Source organism: Heliangelus exortis, chromosome 3, assembly GCF_036169615.1.
Source record: "Heliangelus exortis chromosome 3, bHelExo1.hap1, whole genome shotgun sequence".
NCBI lineage: Eukaryota > Metazoa > Chordata > Aves > Apodiformes > Trochilidae > Heliangelus > Heliangelus exortis.
In genome coordinates this window covers 35,669,724-35,684,757 of record NC_092424.1, presented here as the reverse complement: position 1 = coordinate 35,684,757, position 15,034 = coordinate 35,669,724, and the positions used below count along the sequence as shown (strand labels likewise).

General features: G+C 45.9%; 1 protein-coding gene across 1 annotated transcript in view; it reads right to left on the bottom strand.

Annotated features, from left to right (window-relative positions):
• The window catches only part of SLC1A4 (solute carrier family 1 member 4), a 28,114-nt gene extending 15,651 nt beyond the window's left edge, over nt 1-12,463 (bottom strand). The window contains exons 1-3 of the mRNA XM_071740180.1: nt 11,831-12,463; nt 2,174-2,216; nt 687-749 (exon numbers count right to left, since the gene is read on the bottom strand). Of these exons, the coding sequence (XP_071596281.1) occupies nt 687-749; nt 2,174-2,216; nt 11,831-12,354 (630 nt within the window). The 5' untranslated portion in view covers nt 12,355-12,463. The remainder of the gene's footprint in view (nt 1-686; nt 750-2,173; nt 2,217-11,830) is intronic.
• Between the last annotated feature and the right edge of the window lie 2,571 nt (nt 12,464-15,034).

The following is a 15,034-nucleotide window of genomic DNA, read 5'->3' as shown; positions in this document are numbered from 1 at the left end:
CCTACAATATGTTGACTCTGGACAATAATAAAGATACCTGATAGCTCTGTGCTGTAGAAGAGATGCCACTCGATGCAACACTGAGCATCTCTGGAAGTCCTGCCAGCACCATATGGAAGATAGCACTCTGTAGTTCAACTACACATGCAAATTAGTTTCCTTTTTGATACCCTTGCAATAGCAGCCTATTTGTTACGTTCTGTCTACAACTTTTACTCCTTCAGACCACTCGTTACTGCTTCAAACAGAATTTCAGAAGCATAGCAACAAGACAAATTCTCAACTTGTTTTTTTTAAAGTCTTGGGTAGTGGAAAAAAAGCTCATGCTCTTCAGATGGAAGAGTAAGGTCTATTCAGATAGCCTGATTGCTTTTTAATCCCAAGTCTACAGAAAGTTGCTTGGAAATACTGGTCAGAGTGACTAATCAAAATTTAGATCAAGTGAGATCAGGTCTAAGAAAGCATGCCCTAAAAATAAGGTCTCAAGGGTCAGATCAGTTGAGCCCAACACCCCCATCCATTGTAGCTTTCTTGTCTGGCTATGGGTAACTCATCTAGTTAGTGTGTTTCTCTGTTCCAGGCAATGAAAAGTACTTGTTTCTTTACAGTGATTGCTGGAAAGGATTAAAGTAGTCAAATATTACAGTTGACAAGGGTTTGTATAAAAACCTGAGAAGTGACCTTACCTTTTCTAGTGTGACATTTCCAGAGGTAGTGTTTCTGAGCACCATCTTATAGTCTGTCGCATACTGCAGATAAGAAAAAACAAACAAAACTACAATGTCTGCTGATCAAATCATCCATATGACCATATAATCTAGTACTTCACAAGGAGATTACTGCCAGGAAGACTTTTTCTGGAGACCACACTGTGGGGACTTACAAGCCTGTCCAGTGCAAGAAAAGGAACTGACAGCATATGCAGCTCCTTCCCCATGTGGCACCAGAGATGTGCTCTGTGATCCCCTGAGCTCCCAGGTTTGGGCAGCAGCTGAGGAATTGCCCTTTCCTCCACCCTGCTGCTGCTCACACACCATACTCCTGCAGAAAGCAAGTGGAGCTTATGTGGTTACACTGCTAGAAATGGTGAGGCAGGCATTAAAATTGTCAATAAAATATCTAAAATCTAGAGCAACAGTTTACTTTGATAAATGAGGCAGACAGCTTGCAAAAGCAGGACTTCTTTGGGCTTGTTTTCTTTAGGTATAAAATAGGGGAAAGAAAAGTTTATGTACCTGCCAGTTACCTGGGACAACAGCAGCACAGAGGAAAGCATTTTTTATTTTCATTCCTGAACATACAGAACCCTGACACTTGAGGTATCACAGAATATCTTTTTCTAAATGCTATTTTTGTATGGCTCCTATTTTTATATATGGTATATTGACTTGTACTGTATTATATACAGACTCAAAACAACTTGATTTTAAGGATTTACCTTCTTTTTCATACAAAAACAAACCCAGAGAATACCATGAAGGCAAAACCTATTATTCTGTTCCTGTATCATAAAGAATCACTCTGCCCAACAGCAATATTCTCAGCCGTGTCTATCCTGACATCTAAATTTAGCAACAAGGTCTACATCAAAATCTTCCTGGAGCCCCATGGCTCCTGTCCATCAGTTTAAACCACACTGTATTCATGTGCCAGTTATTGTCCTACCACATTTAGTCCTCTGTTGGAATAGAAGTCAGGCTGAGCAATTATCCAGCAAGGGAAACAATGGAAAATACTGAATAAAAGCATCAGGCAACAGGTAACGCTGTTACCTGAGAGAGCCTGAAAGTCTCTGTCTGTTCTGAGTCCTTAGGTACAGAGTTTGGAGCTGGGTTTCCCAGCTGGTTCCTCCAGAGTGATAAGTAGCATGCCACAAAGTGGAATTGCCATTGCTGTGCAACATAACATCCAAAGAATAAAATTTTCAAGAACGTTTTTGGTGGAGGTACAAAACACAGGCTATGAATATGCTTTTGTTTGAAGAGTACCTTCCAAAATCAAACCATTTGCCATGGGAGTTGTATGTCTGGTTATGTCAGGTACTGTAAAAACGTCACTTACTATAAATAAATTAATCTTTGGTATTTTTTACACCATCTTTCTAGTCCTTTTTCAAAAAAGAGAAGTCACTTTGCCTGCCTGTTCTCATGTCCAAAGTCCACATATATCTTACCGTTTGGAAAGCTGCAGCAACAAGATTTGAAGGAAACAGGTTTCTGCAAAAACACAAACAGAAAATTAACTACTTCTTGTACAACTTCTAAAGCAAGAACACTAGAAAGTTTCTTACTCAGAAACTGAATTAATTTTGCAAAGGCAAACACATTGGCAGTAGTGAGGGTCATACTACAGAAGATACTCCAGCAGCATGGAGCAGATGACTTGCTACATCTGCAGAGGTGTGAATGCCCTCTTCTTTAGCTCACATAAAAAGGTCCCTGCTTGTCTGCCACACTTAACTGTTCAGGGAGGGACACCAAGGGTAATGAGACACGATGCTAGTTATACACACCCATTAGCCTGTGGCTACAGAAACTGGCTGGGCCAAACCAGCAGCAGCACCATCAGCTTATGACCTCCAAGTTCAGGCAGATTTTTAACATTATTCATGCGATTATATTTTGCTCACAGCATCAACATGAAGGACAATCCAATCAGCACAATCCACTTAAGAGAGCAGCTTAACTCTTCAACAAAACAAGGTCAGCTTCCCTGAACACTGAGGTAGAACGTCACAGGCCAGAGTGGGCTGCAAGGGCTTAAGGGGTTAAGCAGCACAGAGGAAAGAAGGGGCAACTCCTGTGGAAGGCTGCAGCATCTGAATTTTTTAGTGCTTTCATACAGAAATGAAAATCCAGCATCAGAGGTTTGTGCAGGGAGGACAGCATGTAAAGTGAGGTACACTTCTACTGGGCAAGCAGTGTGTTCATGCATCTCTGCAGCAACAAGGACAGGAAAAATGGTTAACTGGACCCTGTTGGGAAAAAGTTGCTTCTTGGTGTATTTTGTAGTTGTTTTTAATGCTGCACTTCCTTTCTCAGCTAACGGTGAGCAAAGAGAATGTGCTCCCCTAGCCAGATGGCAGGGTTTTTTTGCTGAGTCAGAAAGCAAAATAGGAATAAAAGCTCATTACAGGACCCTAGCTGGCAAGGGCAGGGAGGATAAGGGTATGGGACTTAAAACACTGCCAGCCAAATGCATCAAGAGGACACAGCAATTCTTATGGTAAGGAAAAAAACCCCAACCTTACTCAGAGCCAGTTAAGTGCAGAAAAAAAATATTTGGGTAACTGCTCCCCATCTTTTGCTCCTTGCACTCCTCTGAGAAAGCTGGAGCTACCTCCAGGCTGTGCCCTGCTAATCTCCCCACACTTTTTGCCATAGTTACCCTGGCAAACACAATTTTAAACAAGGCTTTCAATGATGACGATGCCATAAATTACACAGAAAGCACTAATCCAAACCACAGCAAGAAACACAGAAGCAGACTCAAATCTTTGAAAACAAAAGTGAGATTAAGATAGAGAACAGGTAAGGACTTTGGTCTTTTCCACTGCATAGCTCAGTTATCCTGCCAGGAAGTGAGGTTTTCCCACAGCCTTGACAGCAATGTAAAGTACATGGACCTTTATCAAACAAGTGGCTGCTGTGAACTAACTCTCTGTTGTGTTACAAGTGTATTAGGAGGCAGCTGCAAAGGCCAAAATACTATAAGAATCATTTGGCTTCTGGAGTCCACATTCCACTGAGCATGAAAGAAAAAAAGCAACGTTTTTTTCCTTAAAATTTAACAATACAGCTGCCTGGATGAAAGTCGGACAGCAAGCTCATTAAAGATGCTTAAGAATTGGTCAAATCAGATCAATGCAACAGCTAACAAGCATCAATGCTTGCACAGCTGGAACTCTCCGGTGGATAAAAACCTTGTGTACAGTAAAAGCAAACAATTTTATCAGGAGTAAAACACCACATACACAAATGGGCCCAGATCAGTGTGCAGTTTTAACAAAAATAGAAAGAAAACGTGCAGTTGAGAAAAATCAGGATATTTCATTGCAGCTTTCCATGGCCGGATGACTGTTTTTTTTAAAAAAGTAATGTTGACTGGATTTTGAAGAATGAAAGAGATGAATAAAGAGTCAAAACACATCAGAAATAAAGTTTTCTTTTTTTAATCAGCTTTTCCATCCTGACAAAACAAAACCAAAGGAAGCAATCCTAAAGCTTAAACAATACGTTTCTCCACTGTTTCAAAGTAGCTGAGAAACCAAGCCCTCCATAATTTATCCAGTCTATCAGGCACGGGCCTCAGTAATTAAATGCTAACTTAATTCCAAGCATATATTTAAAGCACATACTTGAGTGATGCCAGCAGCCCCGCTACAGCAAGGCAAGGGGCAGGTTCTGGCTTCAAGTGTGAGCCATTCAAATTTGAGCATACAGCAGTCATTCTTGATTCCTGGAGCACTGGTTGAAGGACTCAACTCTGAGGACATGGAAGAGCATTTTTTACAATCTACCAAGTAAAAAAAATTGGATCTCAACTCAACAGCTCAGAAGGAGCTGTGTGTTTTGTACAATCCAACTTTGAGGTATACCTGGCTGCCCAACAACATGTAAAAAAATGTTTTGCCTGCCTTTGTTTCAAATTCTGAAGTTTAATAGCATGTTGGGTCATAAAAAGCAATCAAGAAATAAATGGCTTATTTAAAAGGCACAAGCTGTCTACAGACTACATGCATTGCTCACCTAAGATCATTCAGCATGTGAATTAATTTAAGCTTTAATTATGGGTGGCTCAGACCACAGATTATTACCTTAGGATGGATTTGTGCAAGAACACCATCCCAGTGCCTTTTTTTTTTTTTTTAGGAAAAAAAAAAAAAACCCAAACCAAACCTCCACACTTAAAAAAAGCAGGGACGCTACATGCTTCAGGGAGAGGCAAAAGCTGGATGGTGACCTGTCTGGGCTCATCATGTGCTTGTGCCTGCAGGCTTTGCTCACCATACATGGGGAGGCAAAGTTCACCCACCACAAAAATCCAGACCTAGGTCTCTCCCTGCAAGCCAGCATTTGCCACGTCCCCAAAGCCAAGTGTAGGAGTTGCACAGGGAAGTGCAAGCACCCCTCCTGTCCAGGTGACCCAGAGAACAGGAAAACCAGTGAGCTGGGTAACTGGGTATGCAAATTAAAAATGGGTGTCGACAGTCAGTCTTTCCACACAGACCATATCTCGAGGGTGGGTTTTTTTTTTTGCTCTGAAAGTCCATACCAGATGAAAATGCGGATCTTAAAGAAATCATCATATTTTTGTCACTGTATTGCTGACTATTGCTGCTGTGTCTTAACTGCTGTGCCCCCTGTGCTAAAGAATAAGGTTGTCTTTTGAAAGCAGATGAGGAAGAGCACAGCTGAGGAAACTCTGAGTGATAAGGAGCCTGGCACAGGGGTCTGGGATCAGGCAGCCTTGGCCCCCTGACAATGAAAGAGATGAAACTTGCAGAATTTGGCAAGAATGAGACAAGCCAGCAATGCAGACACACCAGAAACCCATCAGACAGCTCTCAAGGGTAACAGATGTTTCCTGGGGCTGGAGAGGCAGCTGGGCTGAGCCACAAAACCTGAACGACACAAAATGAGAGAGCACCCATGTCAGATCCTCTTAAAATAGGAATCAAAAAGTGGCAGCAGCAAGGATTGTAGTTTCAAGGTCTGAATATTTTCTGCTTGAATACTGTGCTCATCACACTGTCATCCCATGCACAGCTAGATAAAGGCAGGTTTTTTGCTTTACTCCAGTGAAAAGCTGCTCCCATCAGGCAAGAAGGGACCATTGCTCCTCTAAACAAATTTAGCAGGAAGGTCTCACTATTTTTGCTGTAACAGAAATCTTAATTCAGCTGCAGCATCTGCTACTGGGAACCCTAGACAGGTGACTGAGGAAACCTGGAGCTGTAAAGGGAGCAAAAAGGGGCTGTAGCTCCCATTCTTCTCAGTATTTGTATTATGAAAAAATTTATCTCTTCCTTACCCTGTATCTTCACACCAGTGGACTAAGAATGGCACAGGAATTCCTTCATTGCACATGTAAAGGATTATTAACTGTTTCTAAACAATTATTTTGCTAGAGCTCTGCAAACAACTTCGTTTTGGCAGCAAAAGCGTAAAGGGAAATTCAGGCAAGCAGAACGAAACCCTAAAATACTATGCAGTCCTCTAGCACTGCTTCTTACAAAAAAGTTCCACTTCTGAGGCCCAAAACCTTGCTGTTGGAAAAATATGTCTGAGAGGAAGCCTAGAAAAAACACTTATCTCCTGTTGTCTTATCTCCTGGTTTGGTTTGCCTTTTTTTTTTTTTTTCTTCAATGAAGTGTTTTCAATGCTAGGAGTCCCCTGACATCAACTTTATTGTCATCTGTGGCAACCTGCCAGAGACTAGTCTGGATTGCTCCAGTGCCCTTATTTTTCCTTCTGTCCCAAGATTTTCATTCAACCATTTTTCTCATTGGCTTTTAGTCATTTATGTGGATCCACTATACTTGCCCTGGACATATACATATGTGCATTTGCTTTAACACAGAGAAACCAAAAAATGCATTTACTTATAGCAGATATTTGGTACTGTGTTGCTTGAGTGGTTCAGTCTGCGTCTTTGTTGCTTGGAAAATAAAACATAACTGGAGGGAGTCAGTAGTAAAAGATGAGGAATACAAAGAATAAAAGAAAGGAGCAGAAGTGTTCAGAGGTCTCCTAAAACAAAACCCACCAGACAGTGCAGGCACATGAATGAAAATGCCGAGTTCCTCCTACAAAAATCAGTCAGCGATCCCTATACTTCAAGAGAGGATCCAGGCTCAGAAAATGTCACAAGCAAAAATGCACAGTAACATTAACCACTGCCCTTTTTTCTGAGGGTACCCCAAAGTTAAGAGCTATGAAACTCCATGGTCAACCTATCTCAGGGACCCACTGTTGGTCTAACTCCAGCTGTTTCCTGGCCTCTTATTCCATTTATCACTACAAAGGTGGCATCTCCCCCTCCTCTCTTAAAGTCAAGCTTTGCTCTTTCCACATGGGGATTTCAGAGGCAGCCTTCACGGTTGATGCTTTTGGGTGACTTACCAAGAAGACTGTAAGAAAACAGTGCCCAAAAGAGGATCATGGGCACCCTGGACCCCACGGTCCACCTTGGCCATCTGCTCTGCTGCCCAGCCAGCAAAACATGGCCAATGTTTCTCCCTGTGCTCAAGCTCATGCCTGCCTTCCCTGGAGGGAAGCTCCGGAGGTGCTCAGAGCCAACACTTGCTGACAGCACTGTGGGGCAGGGTACTCCCTTTGGCAGCCTCAGACAGACAGAGAGGGCAGTGAAGAGTAATAAAATGTAAACTGCTTTTGCAGACTTGCCTGGCAGACTGAGAAACTCTGACCGTACTCCCCAGGGCAGACACCTGGACCTCTCCATAGCCTTCCTATAAAAAGGTGATGATGCTACTGCCTCCTTCCCTCCCCAGATTGTTGCAGCTTGAGCAGGATTAAAAACAGAATTTCCTTCCCAAAGCCAATTCCACAGTTTAAAAACATGTTTTCATCCCAAAATTGGGCAAAGAAAGCCTGTTCCAGACCATTTTTTCCAGTTATAAAAAAATGCATTTTGTTGAAATGTTCCTTTTTGATGAGCGACATTTTCTACTTAGGTCTTTTTTTATAAAATTATAGCAAAACACTGACCACACTGAAATGAAACGCCAGGCTCACCCACTGCTGGAAACTGTGAGGGGATCAATAGGTTCCTGGGAAACTGCTCAATTTTGTTGAATCAGCAAATATAAATCAGAGCTAAAACAAATCTCTGACCTTACTGAAACATGCAGTCTTGACAATTGCCTGTCAAAAGTGTTAACAAATCAATAGATTCTTGCAAAACACTTGATCCTGCTGTTTGAACCACTTTCCAACAGGCTACAGGTAGGCTGTGTTAGCTGGAGTTACCTCCTCTATCCTGCTCACCTGTTTCTCCCTGGTTGGATGCCCAAGTGTGACCAGAGCCAAGCTGGCTCTCTGCAATATCCCCTCCCCAGTGGGTGCTGGGCCCCAGAGCCCAGTGTAACAGAGTTAGCCTCTTCCTCCACCTGATACCCACTTCATAGCCAAGCTGACAAGTGCCCTTTATTATCCATTGCTTTGCCTTCTCCACTGAACTGATAAGTAAGGGACAGAACAAGAAATCCTAAAATTTCCTTTTACTCTCATCTTATGCTGGCACCTATTCAGCACAAGTGAGCTGCTGGCCCTGCCAGATAATCCAGAGATATCCACAAGGTCCACCTTCAGCTAAGACCACATTCTATGATTCTATGATTAAGAGTGCTCTGGAGTCTGGCTGAATTTAAGAGTGCTCTGGAGCCTGAACTGTGTGCTTTGGAGAAGCCTGTCTTTCTTCATTGATGTGGGACAGAATAAAGGAAACCCAAGGTCTCCCCTTGGGTTCAGAGCACACCCTGCTTTTTGGTTTGGTTTGAGGTTTTTTTGGTTGCTTTGCTTTGCTTTTTTAAGCCATCAGCCTTGTGGAAGCACCTCTCATCTCTTGCTAGCTCCCTCCCAAGTTCACTGAGCTGTAACACCCCCCTGCCTTTGGCTGTGCTCATCTTTGAGGGACCTCCTAAGAGCTTTCTGCATGGCAGACCTGAGATGAGAAGAGCCATCAGTATCCCTGCTGTGGGGCACAGAGGCACCTCAACCCAGGCCCTGGGGCAGAGGAAATTGTGCCCACACCCTGGCCAGGAACACTTGAGGCTTACCTCCTGCACTCGCCAGAAGGGAAACTAGAAGCATGCTCTGACACCTCCAGTCAGAGGGAGGTAGACAAATTAGACCTGGAGGTTATAGTCGATGGATAAAACAAAAGAGAGACAGCCTTAAGGCTCACTCACTAGTGAGTCATCTGTCATTTGCAACCAAAGCACAGGACAAATCTCTTTTCCAGAGGTCGTGTCTGCATGCATAGGTGCACGTTTGGGTGGAAGCTTTCAACAGGGAAACAGAAAAACCACAACCAAGAATTAAGCTGCCCTCCAGACACGGCTGTGACAACGGAAGGCAACGCCTTTGGTCACAAACTAATAAGCTTCCCAACAGCAAGAAGGGATCTGAACCCTGGGAAAGGACACCCTGCAAAAGCCACGGCAAATCCTGACACACAGCTGCTGTTTCCTCTTCTTTACATCTGCTTTCAGTGCTGTAAGGGGACTCAGTTTACCCACTTGTGAATCATTTTTACTTTTTATCAGAAACTGAGTGAAGCCTTGGAGGTTACAGCAAAAAGAGAGAAAGAGAAAAGCAAAGAGCGGGATGCAGCAAGACCCATCCGTGCTGAAAGCAACAGCTTCACTCCCCTAGCCCCTCGAAATTTCATTAACTGAAAATCTATCTTCCACCACAGCACAGGCCAAGTTCAATAATCAAATTAGGACACCCACATTTTCAAGAACAGCAACTAAAAAAAAATTAAAGGCAGAGAGAGATATAATATTTTCAGAAAAATCATGTAACTCACCCTATACCTGGGCCTGCTGGGGAGTTTGTGCTAAGACCAGGAGTTTGGACCTGTGCATTTGGACCAGGCTATGTCCAAATGCATCTTTTCTTGACTTAATTTTAGGTTGTTGCTGCTGTGTCAATTGGGCTGCCCAATAACATGCCTGCAACAGCTCCTCTAAGAAAAAGCTGAATTCATAGCCCCACTGCACATGCACTGGGAGAAAGACCCCAGACCCTCATTTCCCAGAAGGAAACCCTCCTGCTTGACCCGAATCTCATCATTATCAGGGTTAGTTTGGAGTCAGGCCTCAAGCCCACCACCACTGTAACTTCTTTGAAGCTGAGCTCTCCACCTGCATTTACAGACCAGACCAAAAAGCAGCTTTCTGCTCCCAGCTACACAGATGTTACTGCCTGAAGCTCACTGGAGCTTTCCTGCTCTGTTTCTCAGTTACATCCTAGTCTGTGCTGCGTGATGACAGAAGAATGAAACATCAGCTACAGCAACCATGCCAGGATGCACTCAGGGCAGCCACTGCTACGTTTGTCTTCCCAGCTCCCCTAGTTGTACTTAATCCTTTTTTTTGTAATTTTCCTTCACCTGCTTGCACTTATATTTAACTCCATGTCACTTTCACAGTCAGCCCGCCTACTCCCACTGTCCCTTTATAACTTTCTAATGTGCTTTGTCAGGAAGAGGGACCAGGTGACCTAAGGACATGAAGTACATGATTGCCAGCGGGACAATCCAGACTTACTTTTTGTCCAAAGGGAACATACTTGTTTCTGGGGGAGGAAAAGACATTAACGTGAATTTGTAAACAGAGTATGTTTTTTCTTTTACAAACTCTCTCTCTTTGTTTCCACATCCATTTACATAGCCAAAACATCCCTCAGCTTAAAAATGGAATTAACAAAGGCAAAGAAAACTATCTAAAAAAATCCCACACTAGGTTTTGTAATTACCAAAACACCCACCAAGCCCAACTCCCCAGCCACTTCACTGGTATGCAGATCACTTCTCTTCTGTTTGCATCCTGCTAACAACATCTACCACATCCAAAACTGTTCATCTTCCCATATTTCAGGAAACCTCCATGCTTCCCATTAATATGCTATCACTTCCCATCACTGCCTCAGCTACACTCACCAGGAGAGGCTCAGCTGCCACTCCTCAGCTTTCCTTTATTCCACAACTTTTTTCCATGGAAGGGAAAAAACTCAACACTACTCAGGTGTGAAAAAGTGGTAGAGCCACCCCTGGGATAGCAAAAAGTATCAGCTGTTCACATCTGGGGTTCTGTACCAAGATCCATCAAAGCACAAAGGGCTGCCATTGGAAATTCAATACTCAAAAATCTAGCTGGATTTCTGCCTCATTTGTGGAAGTGGTCTTCTCTTATTTAAAGAGATGGACAGATCTCAACAAGACATGGGCTCTCAGAAAAAAAAGTAAAGGTGAAGTCTCCATCTTTGTAAGGAGCAATAAGGATAAAATTAAAAGATCTGAACAGAAGTGGAAGCTTTGATCCAGGTAGTTTTGGGGAATGTGAGTCTTGTCTTTGCAAGGTGCAGAGGTGGGATGGGAAGCTCACGAACATACAGGGTGTTCTCATGCGAGACTATCTTTAGGCTATGTCTCTGGTGGAAATACAGGGTTGCATTTCCATGCCTGCACCTATAGGTTGGTATTTGTGTGAGGAGACTGAGTAAAGAGCTGGAGAATAAAATAAAAAGGTGTGGGTGAGGGATAGGGAATGCTGCTCTGGCCTGCCTGCAAGAGATGGGACACAACAGGCAGAGGGGCAGGGGAAAGAGCCAGGCAAGGCCATGCCTGCCCTACAGGCAGCATCCATGAGCCACTCTCCCTCCAGGTGGGACCAAAACCAGGCCCAGGCACCCAGAGCCCCAGTGAGCCTCGACTCATGCTCACAGCCACCCTGACAAAATTAAAAATAAAAGGAGGAGAGGTAGAGCACCATGCAGCCCTAAGCCTGACTGAGCTGTGGGTACCTGGGCTGCAAGCAGCGCCTCTGGAGAAGCCAGAAGGATGAGGATGATGATGAGGTCACGAGGAAGAAAGCGTAGGATAAGGAGGATAAGGATAAGGATGATGATGATAATCAGAAGGATGATAATGATGAGAGTAAGAAGGGGGAGGATAAGATGAAAGAGAAGAAACCGGAGGAAGGGGGAGCGGGTTTCTACGGCTGCAGCACGCAACATCGCCGGGGGTGTCATCATCCTCCAGCGGGGAGGGCGGGAAGTGGGGGGGAGCGGGGTATCCTCACCTGACGAGGTCGAGGAAGGAGTCCACCGTCTCCTTGCTGGTGGGCATGGCGCCGGGCAGCCCCAGCCCGGGGGCGCTGAGGCCGGAGGCTCCGGCGCCGGGGCGGACGATAAAGCCGAGTGCGACGGCGAGCCCGGAGGCCAGCAGAGTGGTGCCGAGAAAATAGGCGAGGGCGATGCCACCCAGGCGGCCGAGCGAGCGGGTGTCCAGGCTGGCGGCTCCCGACACCAAGCTGCAGACCACCAGGGGCAAGATCACCATGCGCAGCATCCGCAGCAGCATCTCCCCCGGGAAGGCCAGGTAAGCCACCTGCGCCGGGCCCAGCCCGGCTCCCCGCACCGCGGTGCCCAGCGCCACGCCGGCCACCACCCCCGACACGGTCAGCAGCACCAGCGCGTTACGCCGCAAGAAGCCCTGGCAACCCCGCAGCCGCCTCCCGCCGCCGCCCTGCTCAGCCGCCGCCGCCGCCGGGCCCTCGGCGTGGCCATTGCGCCCGCCGCCCGCCTTCTCTTCATCCGCCTCCATGCTGCCCGCAGAGCCGCCGCCGCTGCCGTTCTCCCCGCTCCCCTTCGGTCTCCGCGGAACCTCGTGCTCCGCTGCCGCCCGCCGCTCGCCTGACTGACTGACGGACCGGCCTCGTCGCCGGAACCGCCCCCGTCGCAGCACCGGCCCCGCCCCAGGGGAGGTGGCACCGGACCGGCCCCGCCCGGCTGCTCGGGTCTGGTGAGCGCCATCGGTGTTTGCAGGGGGGGTGAGGGGGAGGGGGGCGAGCACCTTCCTTCCCCCCCAGCCCAACGCGGACCCTCGGCTGACTTCGGGTCGTGCAGGGAACCCCCGTGTCCTTCATGGTTCACACGTGTCCCGTCGGTGGTGTCCCCAAGGTTCACGCAGTGTCTCCCCTCAGTGCCTCAGTCTCCTCACGTTACCACACGTGTCCTCTCAGTCTTCCCGTGGTTCATCATCTCCCCTCTGAGCCCCCCTCAGGGTCCACACAGCTCGCACATAAACCCCTCAGTGTCCCCACGACTCGCACGTCGGACTCGGTGTCCCCACGGTTCACACATACCCCCGCACAGAATCACGGAATTGTCATGGTTGGAAAAGACCTCTCAAGATCGCCGTGTCCAATTGTCAACACCCCACCCCCACCCAAATAAAATAAAATAAAATATATTTATCTATATCTGTGTCACTGTGGCCACTAGAGCATGTCCTGAAGTGCCTCACCTACACGGTTTTTAAATACTTCCAGGGGTGGTGATTCCACCACCTCTCTGGGCAGCCCATTCCAGCTTCTAAATAAATAAACTCAGTAAATAAACTCTTTGTAATATCTAATCTAAACCTCCCCTGGTGCAACTTCAGCCCATTTCCTGAATTGATTTCCTCGTCAATGTTCCCACATCCCCATCAGTGTCCCCACGGTTCACATATGTCCCCCCCATGAGCCCTCAGTGTCCCCATGGTTTACACACATTCCCCATCATCATCCCCACAGCTCACACATCTCCTCGGTGTCCCACTCAGTGTCCCCATGGCTTTCACAAGTCTTCTCAGTGTCTCACGCTTCACTCATGTCCCCTGCACATCATCACCCTCGCTCAGGGAACCTCTTGGAAAGGCAGGACCCATCCTCTGCACCAGGACAGGTTGTGGCTGTTCCCTCTGTTCCCCCAAGAAGCAGGGTCCAATTATGCTTCCTTGAGGAACCAGGCTGAAACCCACGACTGATCACACAGCAGTGATGAATCCTGAGAAGCAGGTGATGTCTCTGGTGGTACGAGGGGCTGATAAAGCACCCCTGGGGTTTTCAAATCTGTAGGGGCCTTGGTGGCAAGGTACTGACCCGCTTGCTCACGGCACCTGAACTTCAGCCAATGTTTGGGTTTTAGAAGGGGCTTCATTTCAGCTTGTTCCCTTGACGTCAGCAAAGCACAGCCTAGCAGAAAATGTGCTGTGAAAACAACCGGCCGCACATTTTCTTTTTGAGTAGACAAGACTAATGAAAGAGGCTGACAGGGTGTGATGGGGCAATAATCCAGACTTAATAAGACTCTTTTCTGCTTTACAGCCTCTTTGATAGACCCAAAGATCCCCACACCATCACTGGAACTCCTGTGCATTGTCTCCATCTAAAGAGGTGATGACACCTCCCATGAGCAACTGCATCCACACTATGCACCTCAGAGCTTGATGCAAGGTCTTGACTCCAAAATTTGATGCAAGAAAACATATTCTTACTGATCTTATGTTGTGAGTTTATTGGTTTTTTTTTTTTTCCTGAAGACTTTTCCTTTGAGGAACACTTGCTTTGTGGAAGTCTGAGCATGAATGTTCCACCAAATTACCAAGAAACAAAAACAAAACAAGACAGCAAGTATCTACAAACACTTTGTAACACATCACCAACCTCAAAAAGAACCAAAAGATATGTGGATCTTTTAAAATCAGTTTTGAAAAATTTTCATGAATAGGTTTGAGAATAATAAAAAATTAACACTCCAAAAAAAATTTTTCTTTCCCCATCTGAGATTTTTAGTTAGTGTCTTGAGAGTATTTCTAGTGAAAATAACATGCTTCATTTTTCCCTGCCATTCTCTTGCCTTCTGACCCTCTTTTCTTTCTGTTTACCTGTGAAAAGGGGAAAAGGAGAAAATAAAGAAGAAAAAAATTTCTACAATTGATACAAAATATCTAAGTCTTTATTCTCTGTTTCAGCTGAGGAAAGGTTCTAAAACTAAACAATAAGCAGAAATGCTGTTCCTATATGCAAACTGAAGACTAAGCAGAGAATCAAGGGAAGAGCAAGGGACAAAATTTACCTGGACCTGAGCAAAGCCTTTGACACTGTCCCACACGACATCCTGGTCTCCAAGCTGGTGAAACATGGGTTTGATGGATGGACCACTCAGTGGATTAAGAACTGGCTTGATGGCCACACCCAAAGAGTGGCTGTCAATGGGTCTGTGTCCAAGTGGAGGCCAGTGACAAGTGGAATCCCTCAAGGATCAGCACTGGAACCAGTCCTTTTTTAACATCTTTGCTGGTAACGTGTATGGTGGTATTCAGGGCACCCTCAGCAAGTTTGCTGATGACACCAAGGTGTGTGGTGCAGCTGATACCCTGGAGGGAAGGGATGCCATCCAGAGGGACCTTGACAGGCTGGAGAGGTGGGCCCGTGCCAAGCTCATGAAGTTCAACAAGA